General features: G+C 38.9%; 1 protein-coding gene across 1 annotated transcript in view; it reads right to left on the bottom strand.

Annotated features, from left to right (window-relative positions):
- The window catches only part of VWA3B (von Willebrand factor A domain containing 3B), a 201,203-nt gene that overhangs the window by 43,633 nt on the left and 142,260 nt on the right, over window positions 1-15,310 (bottom strand). Inside the window, exons 20-21 of the mRNA XM_039232442.1 lie at window positions 8,994-9,112; window positions 3,384-3,434 (exon numbers count right to left, since the gene is read on the bottom strand). Coding sequence (XP_039088373.1) covers window positions 3,384-3,434; window positions 8,994-9,112 — 170 coding nt within the window. The remainder of the gene's footprint in view (window positions 1-3,383; window positions 3,435-8,993; window positions 9,113-15,310) is intronic.

Genomic DNA, 15,310 nt, shown 5'->3' with positions numbered 1-15,310 from the left:
AAAATGAAACCAAAATAACAAAATTTATAAATACCTTCCAACAAATAAATATAAGCTCAGTACCAAATGGCTGCAGTGAAGAATCCTACCAAACATTTAAAATTAACACCAATCTTCTTCAAATACTTCCAAAACTGCAGAAGAGGGAGTGTTTCCAGACACATTCTACAAGGCCAGCATTTCCCCATACCAAAGCCAGACAAAAATACTACAAGAAAACTACAGATCAATATCCCTTATGAACACTAATGCAAGAATCCTCAACAAAATACTAGCAAACAAATTTAACAGCCTATTAAAAGGATTATACACCATTAAAAGTGAGATTTATTCCTGGAATGCAAGAATGATTCTATATGAAAATTGATGTGAAACATCATATTAACAATGAAGGAAAAAAACCACTTGATCATCTCAAGTGATGTGGAAGAATCATGTGGCAAAATTCAACACCCTTTCATGGGGGAAAAAAACGACACTCAATAAACCAGAATAGCAGGAAGCTACCTCAACATAAGAAAGGCCTCATATGAAAAGCCCACAGCCCACATCATCCTCAATAGTCAATAACTGGAAGCTTTTCCTCTTAATCAGAACAAAGCAAGAATGTCCACTCTTAGTATTTTTGTTAAGCAAAGTACTGAAAGTCCTATCCAGAGAAATTGGGCAAGAAAAAGATATTTAAAAAATCCAAACTGGAAAGAAGTAAAATTATATCTGTTCACAGATGACACAATTTTATATGTAGAAACCCCTAAAGATCCCATAAAAATATTGTTAGAACAAATAAATTCAACAAAGTAGAAGAATAAAATATCAACACAGAAAAATCAGTTGTATTTCTATACCCTATGAATGCATAATCCAAAAAGGTAATTCAGACAATAATCCCATTTAAAACAGCATCAAAAAGAGTAAGATACTTACAAATAAAATTAATCAACGATGTAAAAGATTTGTAAACTGTAAACTATAAAACATCATGGCAAAAAACATTAAATAGATGCAAATAAATGGGAAAGACATGCTGTGTTCATGAGTTAGAAGACTTAATACTGTTAAAATATCTATACTACTCAAATTAATCTACAAATTCAATGCAATCCCAATCAAAATCTCAATGGCATGTTTTGCAGAAGTAGAAAAAAAATCATCCTAATTCAGGAAACCTCAACCGCAAGGGACTCCAAACAGCCCAACAATCTCGAAAAAGAACCAAGTTGAAGGCCTCACATTTCTTGATTTCAGGACATATTACACAAAGCTACAATAATCAAAAGGCTGTGGTACTGATATAAAGACAAACGTGATCAGTGGAACAGAATAAAGAGTCTAGAAATAAATTCCTGTGTATATGTATATGGTCAAATGATCTTCATCAAAGGTGCCATGACCTCACCATGGAGGAAAGGACAGTCCCTTTGACAAATGATTCTGGGTAAACTGGATATCCACATGCAAAAGAATGAAGTTGGCGCCCTTAATATAAAACATACATAAAAATTAACTCATAACAAAATTGATTAAAGACCTAAACAGAAGACCAAAAACTATAAAACTCCAAAAAAATATATAAATAGTAAATTGGGGGAAAGCTTCATGACATTGGATTTGGCAATGACTTCTTGGATAGAACACCCAAAGCACAGACACAAATGCAAACATCGACAAATGTAACTACATCAAACTTAAAAATAACACATCAAAGGAAATTATCAAGAGAGTATAAAGGCAACTTTTAGAATGAAAGAAAGTATCTGAAAATCATCTATCAGAGGGGTGCCTGGGTGGCTCAGTCAGTTGAGTATCCAACTCTTGGTTTCAGTTCAGGTTATGTTCTCATGATGGTGAGATAGAGCCGGTGTTGGGCTCTGGGCTGGCATTGCAGAGCCTACTTGGGATCCCCTCTCTCCTTCTCTCTCTGCCCCTCCTCTTCTCACTCTTTCTCTCTCTCAAAATAAATAAATAAACTTTAAAAAAAAGAAAAAAGAAAATCATCTATCTGATAAGTGGTTAAAATCCAGAATATATAAAAAATCAACAATTTTTTATATACACCTCATCAACAATGATAAAATAATCCAATTAAAAATGAGCAAAGACCTTGAATAGCATTTCTCCAAAGAAGATACACTCATAGCCAATAAGCATGTGAAAGGATAGTTAACATTACTGATCATTTGGGGCACCTGGGTAGCTCAGTTGGTTGAGTGTCTGACTTCAGCTTGGATCATGATCTCACAGCTTGTGGGTTGGAGCCCCGCATCTGTCTCTGTGCTGACAGCTTGGAGCCTGGAGCCTGCTTCAGATCCTGTGTCTTCCTCTCTCTCTTTCCCCCCTCCCCCTCTCATGCTCTTTCTCTCTCTATCTCTCAAAAATAGATACATATTTTTAAAAATTAAAAACAACATTTCTGATCATTAAGAGGATGCAAATGATACCGCAATGAGTTATCACTTCACACCCACCAGGCCACCAGGATAGGTTGGCTTTAGTTATACAGACACACACACACACACACACACACACACACACACGTGTCGGTTAAGCGTCCAACTTTGGCTCAAGTCATGATCTCACGGTTCATGGGTTCGAGCCCTGCATCAGGCTCTGTGCTGACAGCTAGCTCAGAGCCTGGAGCCTCTTTCAGATTCTGTGTCTCCCTCTCTTTCTGACCCTCCCCTGCTCACTCTGTGTGTGTGTGTGTCTCTCTCTCTGAGAAATAAGTAAAAAACATTTAAAAAAATAAAATAAATATAAAAATAAATATTAAAAAAGAATGTAAAACAGTGTGGCTGCTGTGAAGAAGTTTGGTGGCTCCTCAAAAAGTTAAACATAGAATTACCCTGTGACCCAGCAAATTCACCCATAGATATGTTCCCAAGAGAAATGCAAACCACACAGCAACTTCTACATGAATGCATATGGCATGCTTATTCTTAGTAGCCCCAAAGTGGAAACCACGCAGTCACCAATGGGAGAATGGATAAACAAGCTGTTATACACATCATGAATCAATACAGAGGCATAAAAAGGAATTAAATATTATGCATGCTGCAACTTGAAAACATCGTTTTTACAAAACTGAGTGAAAGAAGCCAGACACAAAATGTCACATGTTGTATGAAACCTTTCTTATGATCTACCCAGAACAGGCAAAGGCACAGTGACAGAAAGCAGACTAGTGGTTACCAGAGGGGGAGAGAGGTTCGGGGAAGGATTACATAATGGGTACAAGGTGTTTCTTCTGAGGTGATCAGGGAGGGGGTGGTTTGCACAACATTTTGAATAAATACCATTGAACTGTACACTTTAAAACAGTTAAGTGGGTTATATAAATTTCACCAAAAAAAAAAAAAAAAAGTAAAGAGGAACTGGCTTACTTTTCTTTTTCCTCTTGAGATAATGCTCTCCAAACAATTTTATTCAAGCGCCTGTTTAAAAAAATCAGCGATTAGTTAGTAACACTACTTTCATTTCCTGGCAAAAGGCTGACCCCAGGCTCTGAAGGGCACAGCAGGAAGAGCCCAAGCCAAGTGACGCTCCTGCTGGACCGTGCCACTGCCATTTGCTTAAAGATACTGGATGTGAGTATCTCCCTCCCTTGGCATCACTGCAGAAGCCTCATGGCTCTGTAGCAATTGTGTTAAATACTAAAGGAAGGCACAGGTCTCCACTCAGGTAAAACCCAGGCTAAGAAATGGCAGTAAGCAAAATGGCTGTCATTTTCTTGGCACAAAGAGGTGTCTAAACACCTGGTTTTTTTCTTCTTATGGAAAAGTATAACTGCTCTTAGTTTATTTTCTATACATATTCTTTTACCTTGATTTTCAGAGCAAAGGGGGTTAAGGGGGTCATAAATAATAGGATCAGTACACATTTTGGAGGTCAACCCGCCTGACCAACTTGTTTTCCAAATGAGGCCACTGGGAGGGGCAAGCAGATGAGGTGTCCTGCTCATTCATCACAGCTGGTGGGCAGCGCAGTGGTGAGACTTTCTGAAGCTCATCCCTGAATATGTTGTGGAGAGGCAACATCAACACAGCAGCAAAGGAGGAGGCGGACACCAGTGGTTTCTAGGGGGTAGTCACAGCTTCTGTTCTTGTTACAAATCATGGCGCTTCTTTCAGAGGTGCCAGCCCCATCCTGTACCCCTAATTCTGTGCCACTACATCATTACTCAAAGCAGGCCTCCTGAAGTGCAGGGTAAAAAATGCTGGCTCCAGGGGCAGTGAGCTGGGGCTCCATGAAACACAAAAGCTTCAATAAAATGAGGTGGGAGAATCCTGCCCGCCTCCAGGAGGCATTCTCTAACCACTGGACCCAGCGTCAGCAGCACAGTGCTCTGAGAACACTCTGGGTGGTGTCACCCTGCCTGATTTCCCTTCATGAGCCTGATGAGACCACGGGAAAGGGGGTCTGGCGTGTGGTGAACAGCACAGGCTCTGGAGCCAGACTGCCTGGGCCCAAAGTTCAGTTGGCTTCTCCTCTTATTAGCTGCGAGCCTTTGGGCCAGCAGCCAACTTCTCTGCAGAATGTGGATAATAATGGTACCTTCCTCCCAGAGTTGCTGTGAGGGCTCGGTGAGCCAGTGTGTGCACAGAACAGAGAACCTGTCTGAGGCGGGTAGATGCTCTGTAAGTGATACAAACAGTCAGGAAGCGGGAAGTAAGCCAGCTCAGTTCGTCTGTCTCGCTTGGATGTTTCTGGTTCTTTGGGGGCCTATTTGGAAATTAGGTTTCTTTAATTATATGGTTCGTGTATTGGTAAGAGGGCTTCTAAGATTTGTTCAAAGGACTCAGAGGATGCATTTTTGGTTTGTATGTGTATGCTTCTCTGAAAACAAAAACAAAAACAGAACTTCATTTAAATTTTTCTTTAATGTTTTATTTATTTCTGAGAGAGACAGCGTGAGCAGGAGAGGGGCAGAGAGAGAGGGGGAGACACAGAATCCGAAGCAGGCTCCAGGCTCTGAGCTATCAGCACAGAGCCCAATGCGGGGCTTGAACCCACAAACCATGAGATCATGACCTGAGCTGAAGTTGGATGCTTAACCAACTGAGCCACCCAGGTGCCCCAAACAGAACTTCATTTAAAAATCCCCTTAAATCTAGACCTTGAGAGTGGAGGCAGTGTGGTAGGGAGGCTGGGAGTGAGGACAAGGGCTTTGGAGCTACATGGCTCTGGGTTCAAATCTTAGTTCCTCTACTTTGCTGCTGTGTGATCCTGTGTTACATAACTTTTTGAAATTCTATTTTCTTATTGCTGAAACAAGGATAACAGTACCTACTTTGGTGCTGGGAGGATAGAGATGTACATATAAAGTGACCAGGAATAACTGTGATTATTGCCTCCAGGTTCTGAAGATGGGTGAGGCTTGTGAACTGAGAAATGAGAAACCCTTAGTGAATGTGGGCCCAATTAGCGAGCACATCCTGCCAATTTTAAATCAATCCTTTCGAAAATACTTCTCTAAGAGCACGTTTATATAACCTCTGCTTTCCCCCCTATTTTCCTTCTATACTGAAATACTTCAAAGCACACAGGGCAGAAAAAAAAGTATGTGGGTGTGAATTGAGGGCAACTAAATGTGTGTCAATCGTGGCTCCACTGACCAGCCAGGTGATGGTGGGAAAGCCATTTAGGGTGTGGGATGAGGGCTGTCCCTGTGAGGTGCCTGGAGGGCACAGACATGAGGACCTTTCTGACACTGGTCCAGCCCCTTCATTCAGGGATTTTACTAACTACAGTTTTCCACTCTTTTTGTTTTAGGAGAGTGAAACTTGGTTGAGGTCTTGCATTCACTAGGTCTCTATGTCTCTAGTTGACAAATCACCTTGTGGCAAGAAATGACTCATCTGCAGACCAACTTGTACCTAAGGACACTTCAGAAGTCTAACCACCAGGCAGAGCATTTTGGACGTCTTAGGCAGAGGCTACTAAGCATGGTCCCACAGATGGGTTAGAACTGATGCTTCTCCTGTGGGGTCTGAGGGCCACAACCTTGACCTTATACTCAAAATCAAAAAGCTGCAGAAAAATCACCCCAGAAACCAGCTAGCCCTGGCAATTTTCCTACAAAGTTTATATCCAGACACATGAAGTAAAACTTGCTATCTCAATTTAAAAAAAAATTTTTTTAATGCTTATTTATTTTTGAGAGAGACACAGAGTACGAGTGGGGGAGGGGCAGAGAGAGAGGGAGACACAGAACCTGAAGCAGGCTCCAGGCTCTGAGCTGTGAGCACAGAGCCCGATGCAGGCTCTGAACTCATGAACCGCTAGATCATGACCTTAGCTGAAGTTGGACGCTTAACCAACTGAGCTACCCAGGCACCCCTCAATTCTTAATCTATTGAAACAGAAGGACTCCCACACACAGCCACTAAGTGTGACCAAAATAGCTAGTTTATGTCACTATTTTGGCCAAAGGGCTATGAGCCTCCCAATTGTCTGGTCATCGCTAATAATGCAAATTTAGGGTTAAAATATAACCCTACTAGGCTTACTGGTGAAGGGAAACTCCTTAGAAATGTTATATTGCGAAGGGGTAGGAGTAAGCCAAGTTTCCTTAATCACTTTTCATATTATGTGTATCTTTAGAAAGGCGACACAAGATGGAAAAGGGAATTGACACTTATGACAATAAAATTCTTAAATACTATTGAATGTGAAGAACCAGGAAGTTTTATTCTGTATCTGTGTAATATTAATGCTAGTATTAATATTATTAAATAATAATATCAAATAATTCATTTAATGTAAATATCACATTAATATCACATATTAACCCAATGATATTGAATTTTAAATATTAATCACATTAAAATTAATGTTATTATTAATAACTATACAGTATAACATTTCTCTAAGGGTACTGAAAGGATTTTCCAGATTCACTCATTGGAAATAAGAGTGGGATAAATCACTATGTCTGTATTTTGGTTTTGCTATTAGGGAAGGAGGGATCCTTGCTTTCTAGAAAGAGAAAGGGTCAACGCAGGGGGAGGAGATGTGTGACTATTATACTCAGTGTATTTATGGTTATTTTAGGATCAACAGATTCAGGGAATGAAAGGAAGAAGTATTAACATTAATTGTTCTTTATATATAATTTACATAACCCTCACAACTATCCTGTGAGGTATATTTTATAAATAAGGCATCTGAACCCAGCAACTGTTACTTGACCTGCCAATTAGATGTCAGAACCAAGAATGAGACCAGAATTGGGACTTCAAAGCCCTAGCTTGGTGGCCCTGCACCAGGCTTTCACAGACCAGGGAATTCTAGAACTCAAATATTTGACTGAGTCAAGCAAATTCAATTATAATGTGAATATTATTGTATTATAATTATGATATAACTGAATTTTGAATAACTGAATTTGATGAATTTTAATTACTAAATTTGATGAATTTTAATTACTAAATGTGAATTAGATCGAATTCAAATTAAATTCCAATAGCCAAATACATACATGGTGACACAGACAAGGGAGAGGGGACAAGGAGGAGAGCAAGCCTGCTACGCCCGTGCCCTTGGAAGCTGACCTCCTTGCAGGGGGGAGACAGGCTGCTGAGGGCCGCATGCAGGGTGGGTGGTGGAGTCATCGGGGAAAGGTCTCTCTGAGGAGGGCCACCGGAGCTTAGGCAAGACAAGAATGACAGAGGCCAACTGAGGAACGGGAGGAAGGGCAGCACTGCTGGGAGGCAAGGGAAGGCCTTCCGGGCACAGCAGGAGAGGCAGAGAAAAGGGGCAGCCCCCCATGTGCAGCGGGGAGAAGGACATCTGCAGAGCAAAGCCTCAGGCTCATGGAGAAGAGTGAGCCTTGGCATAGTCCATGCTGCCTGCAAGAGACACGAAGGGCAGACAAGAGAATCCTGAGAAGGCTGGAGGCAGCTGAGGAACTCGTGTAAGCCGGCCTCCTTTTTATGTGAGGGCAGGAGAAGTCTCCAGTGAGAGGCCCGTGAAGGGCGCCGTGGGGCAAGGCCAGCCTCTGGACTGGATTGCGGCAGGAGTCAGGCTTTATGCGTCTTTAGAACACACACTTAGCACAGCGCAAAATGACAACAGACCAGCATATGCTGGCTAGGACACGACATTAACTTTCATGTACTTTATTTCATTTCTCCCACTCACACAGCAGTAAGTGAAAACCCAGCTGCACAGCTTCTAGAACCATGAAAAGGCCTGCCTAGAGAGGCTGGGCATCCTCAGAACTTATGTGCTATGCACAAAGGATCAATACAGCGTTAGGAGTGGGGTGGGAGGTGACCACGGAGCTAGGTAAGGGCTGAGACCAGGCTTTGGCCCTTGTGAAAAGAGGCCCCATCTCAGCATTAACACACATTTACAAGTATGACTTTCACTGGAGCCAACTTGATCATCTTCTTGAGCTTGGTAAGAAATGGTTTATATAGAAGGAGACACATATTATCTCCATTATCTCGTCATTGTGAAGTTTTTTTTATTCACTTTACAAAACATTAGGTGTTGAAAATGATCAATTGCATTCTGCTAACAGGAAAGCTTTAAAGATCTCATGAAAACATGAGATTTCTATAGATTTTGGAGAGGGAAGATGGTTTCTTTAAAACTCTGTTGGATTTATTCAGCTAATGTACTTACTGCAGTGCTTGGCAAATAGGAAGCTTGTATGTTTGTGGATGCTACTATTAATCTTCCTTATGAGTAATTATTAAATAGTAATTATTTAAAAACTCTAGATTTTAAAAAATCTAAGCTAGGGGCACGTGGGTGGCTTGTGCTGACAGCTCAGAGCCTGGAGCCTGCTTCAGCTTCTGTGTCTCCTCTCTCTACCCCTCCCCCTCTCACTCACACACGTGTGTGCTCTCTCTCTCAAAAATAAACATTAAAAAAAGATAAATAAATTAAAAATTAAAAAGTAAAATCTAAGCTAAAACAAGAGAAAACAAACCAAAACAAACAAATCTCACAGCCATTAAAGAACAGCTAGGAATGATACTCACTTTTCATAGCTCTTAATTGCCTGCTCCACATTTTGCTTGTAGATATTGAGCTTGACTCCTTGGGGGTTAATTAATGTCATCTTATTTGTGTCATTGCACACATGTGCCAGAGGGAACACCTACACACCAATACCAAAGGAAAGTGTCATTTGATAGGTTAACATCTTCAAAAATGGATCTACACAGCCATAAAGTATGTTTTTCTGACTATAAAATCAATATAATTATAGAAAAATTAGAGAATACAGAAAATCATAAAGAATCAGAGATATCATTGCTAACATTTTTCTTCCAATTTAAAAACTATATATATATTTATATATGTGTAATATATATATGTATACGTGTATATACGTGTGTGTGCATATATATATACATGTGTGTATATATACGTGTGTGTGTATATATATATACCTGTGTGTGTATATATATGTATACGTGTATATACATGTATATATATATATGTATACGTGTATATACATGTATATATATATATATATATGTATATATATATACAGTTTGTTTTAGAGAGAGAGAGAGAAAGGGTGGGAGAAGGGCGGAGAGAGAGGGAGACAGAGTCCCAAGCAAGGCTCTACACTGTCAGTGCAGAGCATGACATAAGGCTATAAGTCACGAACCGTGAGATCATGACCTGAGCTGAAATCAAGAGTCAGATGCTTAACCAAATGAACCACTCAGGTGCCCCAAAACTATGTATTTTTGAAATCACCACCACCACACACAAAACAACTATTTCAGGAAACCTTAGCCAGAATCAAGTATTATCTTCATAAACTCCTGTCAAATTGATGAGAGTGAGCAGTTTTTAAGAAAAAGGTTCTCCTTGTTACTACTTTGTCAACTACTACTTGGATTAAACATCTTTTTCATATATTTATTTTACATTTATTTTTTCTTGAAAATATCTGACTACAGTTAACATCTTTTGACCATTTTCCTTGTCAATTTATAAGATATTCTTATAAATATCAAATAGAGAAGCCTTAGTGATCATATTCTATAAGAACAGTGGAGTACCAGAAAGAGAAGTCTCCTTTTTAGTCTTTCTGTCTGCACTTGGTGCTTGCTTCTGAGTTTGGGGATGCCTATGATCCCGTGCCATCTTAATAGTACCTATAATATTTTATATTTATATATTTACCTGTTTGCATATTACCTCTATCTTCTTAGAATGTAAACTCCATCAGAGCAGAAATTTTGTTTTATTCATTACCCCGTTCCTTTTTTTTTCTTTGTAGTTCATGATTTTTATTGTGGTAAAATACACATGACATGACATTTACCATTTGAACCATTTTTAAGTGTATAGTTCAGGAATATTAAGTACATTTACAAGGTTACTCAGGTCACTACCCCAGTCCTATTACTCTAGAACACTGCTTGGTACATAGTGTGCCATAATGAATAAATATATGTTCATAAAAAGGTATATTTCATATCTTAATATGAAAGTCTAAATAACAGAATACCAAGCTATAATATGGTTTCAAAATTATACATGATTCCAACCAGAAGCAGCATGTAGGCATTTTGAAAATGTGGGGAACTGCTTTTGAGAAGTAAATTTCTACTTTCAATCAAGATGATATAGTTCATGCTTTTATGTTCCTTCTTATATCCAAAATCACAAAGAAACTGTATTGTTGTTATTAAGAAAAAAATGGATAGAACAGAAGGAAAGAAAAAGAAGGCCAGATGCACGGTGGATAAATTTCTCGACAGAAAAGGTGAACAGAACCGTGAATAAGTGAGCAGCGCTGAAGTCGTGGACTTGTTGACTCTGTGTCCAAAGATGGCAAGGGCAGGGAAACATGGTTCCTGGTGAGCAAGTGGGACTCTGGTATCCTATAGGGTGAGGGCCCAAGGCGGGTCAGTGCCCGAAGCCAGTGCTGGTATGAGGCTCTCTCACCCCTGGAAGAAGGCTCTGCCAAGTGAGAGAGGGAGCTGACGTAGCCTCACCACCCAGAACCAAAGCAAGCCACCCTCTGAATCCATCCCATGCCAGTACCACTGTGGAACAAGAGCTCTAAATGCCAATTAAGAGAGTCAGGGGATGGATTTAGACAACTGCAAGACAGAAGGAGAGAGAGGAAAAAAAAAAAAACAGTTTTAAAAAAATCTTGTTAAAATGAGCCACTGTACTAAAATTCCAAAATATACAATGAAAATATGCAAAAATAATAACTGAGAAAATCAACAATCAGAATGTCGATTTACTTGAGAAGAAATTAATTTCATAAGCTATCTGGACTTTATATTAACTATAATTAAAATTAATAATGGTTAGAGGTTATTCAAAAAGTAACAGTCATACAAAAGTACAAAAACATACCATAAGAAGAAACAGATGGGAAAAAGAATATTTTAAGGAATAAAATTAATCTTGGAAAAAACAGACATTGAAATGGAAGACTATTAATTTTGTAATTTAAACATCAAGACCAAAACAAACAAGATAAAAAGCAAATATTCAGAAAACTAAAGAGGAAGAAATGAAGTTAAGAGGCTGAGAAGTCAAACCTCACTACTTGTTGGACACATGAATTCAGCACAACGTTTGTCAAAGGAAAGGGGCCAGAACAGCGGGTTAAAAGGTGAGTCCACTAGACTTTGAACACTGACTGAAACTTGTAGAAACGGGAAACAAAAAAACCCAAAAGAACCACAACTCTCTAAATAGAGCTACATATCACAAAAACTTTCAGAGGAAAAAGAAATCAATCTCAACAAAATGAAAGACCTTTACATTTTTATCATCCCTGGAAAAACTACCCATTTAGAAGTCTATAAATAGCTCTCCAAGAGTGCCAACACACAGCAAAACTGCAGATCAACACCACAAAATATTTAGCAGCATGATAATGTATATTAATGTTCTACTTCCCTCTTTTGTGGTTTTGGATCTAATGCCTTGCATGGCCATCATGTACTTCAGTGCGGTAGTAGTTCAAATTTGGCTCGTGTGCACCCACTCTCATTCCTTTCTGCATGCAGATTGAGGGAAAGACAAAGTCATACTCCACACCTTCACTCTGTGGTCTTAGTTTTTACAACATGGTGGTCACATGGAGGTCCCATGGGATATTCTCTTTATGATGTCAAATTGCAGTGTGACTATGAGGTCATAAGGGGCAGCATTCTCACAGCACTTGAGGGATCAGAACCATGGCCACCCAGCTTCTGCAAGGATGTGTGGGGAGGACAGAGAAACTGACAGATCTGTTTGAAAGAGAATAAAACCTGATCACACCACCTTTGAAAACGGTTTACTTATTATCCCTTATAATGCAAATCAAGAGAACCCCTTGAATAATATTTGACAACAAAAGAGAGCCTTACTTTAATTCTCCTGAGAGTAACCTAAAAGAAGTCTTACCAGATTGGTAATAAAAGAATCACACCCTGTGTGAGAAAATTTTAACTATGAGAAAGGGAGAGAATGGGAGAGAGAGAGAGAGAGAGACTGGACTGCGGCAGGGGGTGGGGAGGGAGGCAGAGAGAGAGGGAAAGGAGGAGACAGAGAGAGAGAGAGTCAGTCATTGACCATAAAAAAAGAAGAAATCACCGGAATTCATGGACAGCCAATTTTGGCCAGTTCTGTTAGAATTTTTCCCACTGTTAGCCCAGAGAAAACCCATAAGCAGTCACTGTACTTAAGAATAATTTTGTCAATGGCTCAGTCAGTTAAGTGTCCAACTTCAGCTCAGGTCATGATCTCACAGGCCTTGGGTTTGAGCCCCACGTCAGGCTCTGTGATGACAACTTAGAGCCTAGAGCCTCTTTCAGATTCTGTGCCTCCCTCCCTCTCTCTGACCCTCTCCCACTCGCTCTTGTGCTCTCTCTCTCAAAAATTAATTAACATTCAAAAAAGAATAATATTGTCAATAATGGTAATAGTGTTTATCCTTTACTCTCTGCCAAGCACTAAACACTCCACATATTTTCTCATTCAATCTCTGTATAGATATATACATTGAACTGCAGGTTTTCTTATATGGCTTTCCTCTTTATTAAATTCTTCAGTTATTTCTTTTAAAAAAACTACTAGTTTTCTCCATAATGTATGTACAAAGTAACCATTTATTGAATATTTGAAAGACTAAAACTATAAATAATTAAAATAATGGCAAAGGCTCAAAAAATTTCAAGTGTATCTATATTATAAAACATAATGAAGTCTGGATTCCACCAAATTTGAGTTCTTAGTAATTAAGGGACAGGATAAATGTAACTTGTTATTTTTAAAGAGATACTTGCTAGAAACATGAATAATGTGAAGAAGATTTTGAGAGATTTAGCTTACATAAGAAAACTATTCTGAAACAAGAGAATAGAAAATTAAAGCAAAATACTATTTTCACAGAGCAACTGGAAATTTTTTTAATGTATTGCTTTTAAGTGATAACAAAGATATAGGTAAATAAGCACTCTTAAAATTCCAAGTAGGGGCACCTGGGTGGCTCAGGTGTCTGAGCATCCATGGTTCATGACCATGGAGAGGGTCATGACCAGTTGTCTGACCTCATGGTTCATGAGATCAAGCCCCATGTCAGGCTCTGTGCTGACAGCTCAAAGCCTTGAGCCTGCTGCGGATTCTGTGTCTCCCTATCTCTCCGCCCCTCTCCTGCTCATGCTCTGTCTGTCTGTCTCTCTGAAAAATAAATAAACATTTATTTTTTAAAAAATTTTAAAAATTTATTATTATTTTATCTTTTTTCCTTAAACAGTTTATTGAAAAATATATAAACATTTTAAAAAATTCCAAGTAAACTATGCAATAATGAGGGGAATAATTAAACAAGCTGCAGTAATTGATACTATTAAATATTAGTGCAACCATTAAAAATTCATCCAAATATGGTCATTTCAAGGGAATAAGTTCATAACACGGTAAGTGAAGAAAGCAGAATACAGAACTGTGTGCACAGTTATAGTTGTTAAAGTTGGACTACAGGTAGAATTCCTTCCCACAACATTCTGTGTTTGGCAGCAATCTCACATTTAGAAAATGAGAAAACAGTATGTTTCTCATTTTCTCATATAAACTGTGTGTTTATATATTTATTGTTCAACCTTGACTGAATTCACTAATTCCTTTTTTTCCCCAACTAAATCAGTTCTTCCAACAAATATCCCAGAGCTTCTGCCACATTGGCCAAGGAAAGGTCTGACGGGATGTGTGTATGAAAACACAAAAGCCGTGCAAATCCTGCATGGGTAACTCTGAACGCAGACGCAGTGGCTTTATAGACAGCGCAGTTGCACAAAATGCTGAGTGTAGAAGCTTAAACGTCTGCTTTCAAACTGGAACATCTCCAGTCTCTAAAGAACAAAGGAAAGCAGGACCACAGAATTAACTGGCAAAGAAGCAGTATGTCAACAAGATCATTCATAAACCCATGACAATATGTTACTTACTACAGGGTAGATTATGTTTCACATTTTTTCAACTAAACTTTTAGACAATAAAAGGTTGGGGTTTTTTTTTCAATGTAGTGAGCATTTTAATTGGTATAGTAGATAAATATGTGTTGACCTGGAAAAATGTTCACTGTAGACTGCTGAGTAAAAATGAAGGCACAAATCTGTATATTCAGTTTGACCTCATTTTGGTAAAACAAACACAAAGAACAAAGGGTACGTATGTAGATAAAAAGGCCTGGTCTGACAACCACCAAGTGATTCATCAGTGGTGGAAATATGACTCTACTGTTTCCTTTCCTTTCCTTTTTTTTTAAATGTTTTTATTTATTTTTGAGAGAGACAGAGAGTGAGCTAGACAGAGCAGAGAGAGAGGGAGACACAGAATCCGAAGCAGGCTCTAGGCTCTGAGCTGTCAGCATAGAACCTGACGTGGGGCTTGGACTCACAAACTGTGAGATCATGACCTGAGCCAAAGTTGGACTCTTAACCGACTAAGCCACCCAGGCGCCCCTGTTTCCTTCTTTTTCACTTATCTTTATTTTCTAAGTTTTAGATACAGTGAATATATATATAGCTTTTGCAATGACTGTCCTTTTAAATTTTTAATTAAGATAAGACTTTCTATCAATACATAATTGCATTATGTTCAATGTTGTTACATTTGAAAGCAACAAAATGCCTGTCCTTCACAGCATCCCTAACCTCTTTGTACCTAACTTCATCAGCTGAACAATGAGATGAAGACTTAACTTCACTAAGTTGCTCTAAGTTTTAGATAGATACTTTGATGATATCAAATGCTCACCCAGTAGTGTGAGGCCTCATCATGTACTATATTAATAGGATTGTGCCATGAGCTGTCAGGAGTAAAG

This window comes from Hyaena hyaena, unplaced genomic scaffold (assembly GCF_003009895.1).
Source record: "Hyaena hyaena isolate Hyena2069 unplaced genomic scaffold, ASM300989v1 scaffold_64, whole genome shotgun sequence".
Lineage (NCBI taxonomy): Eukaryota > Metazoa > Chordata > Mammalia > Carnivora > Hyaenidae > Hyaena > Hyaena hyaena.
This window is presented reverse-complemented; position numbering and strand designations above follow the sequence as displayed.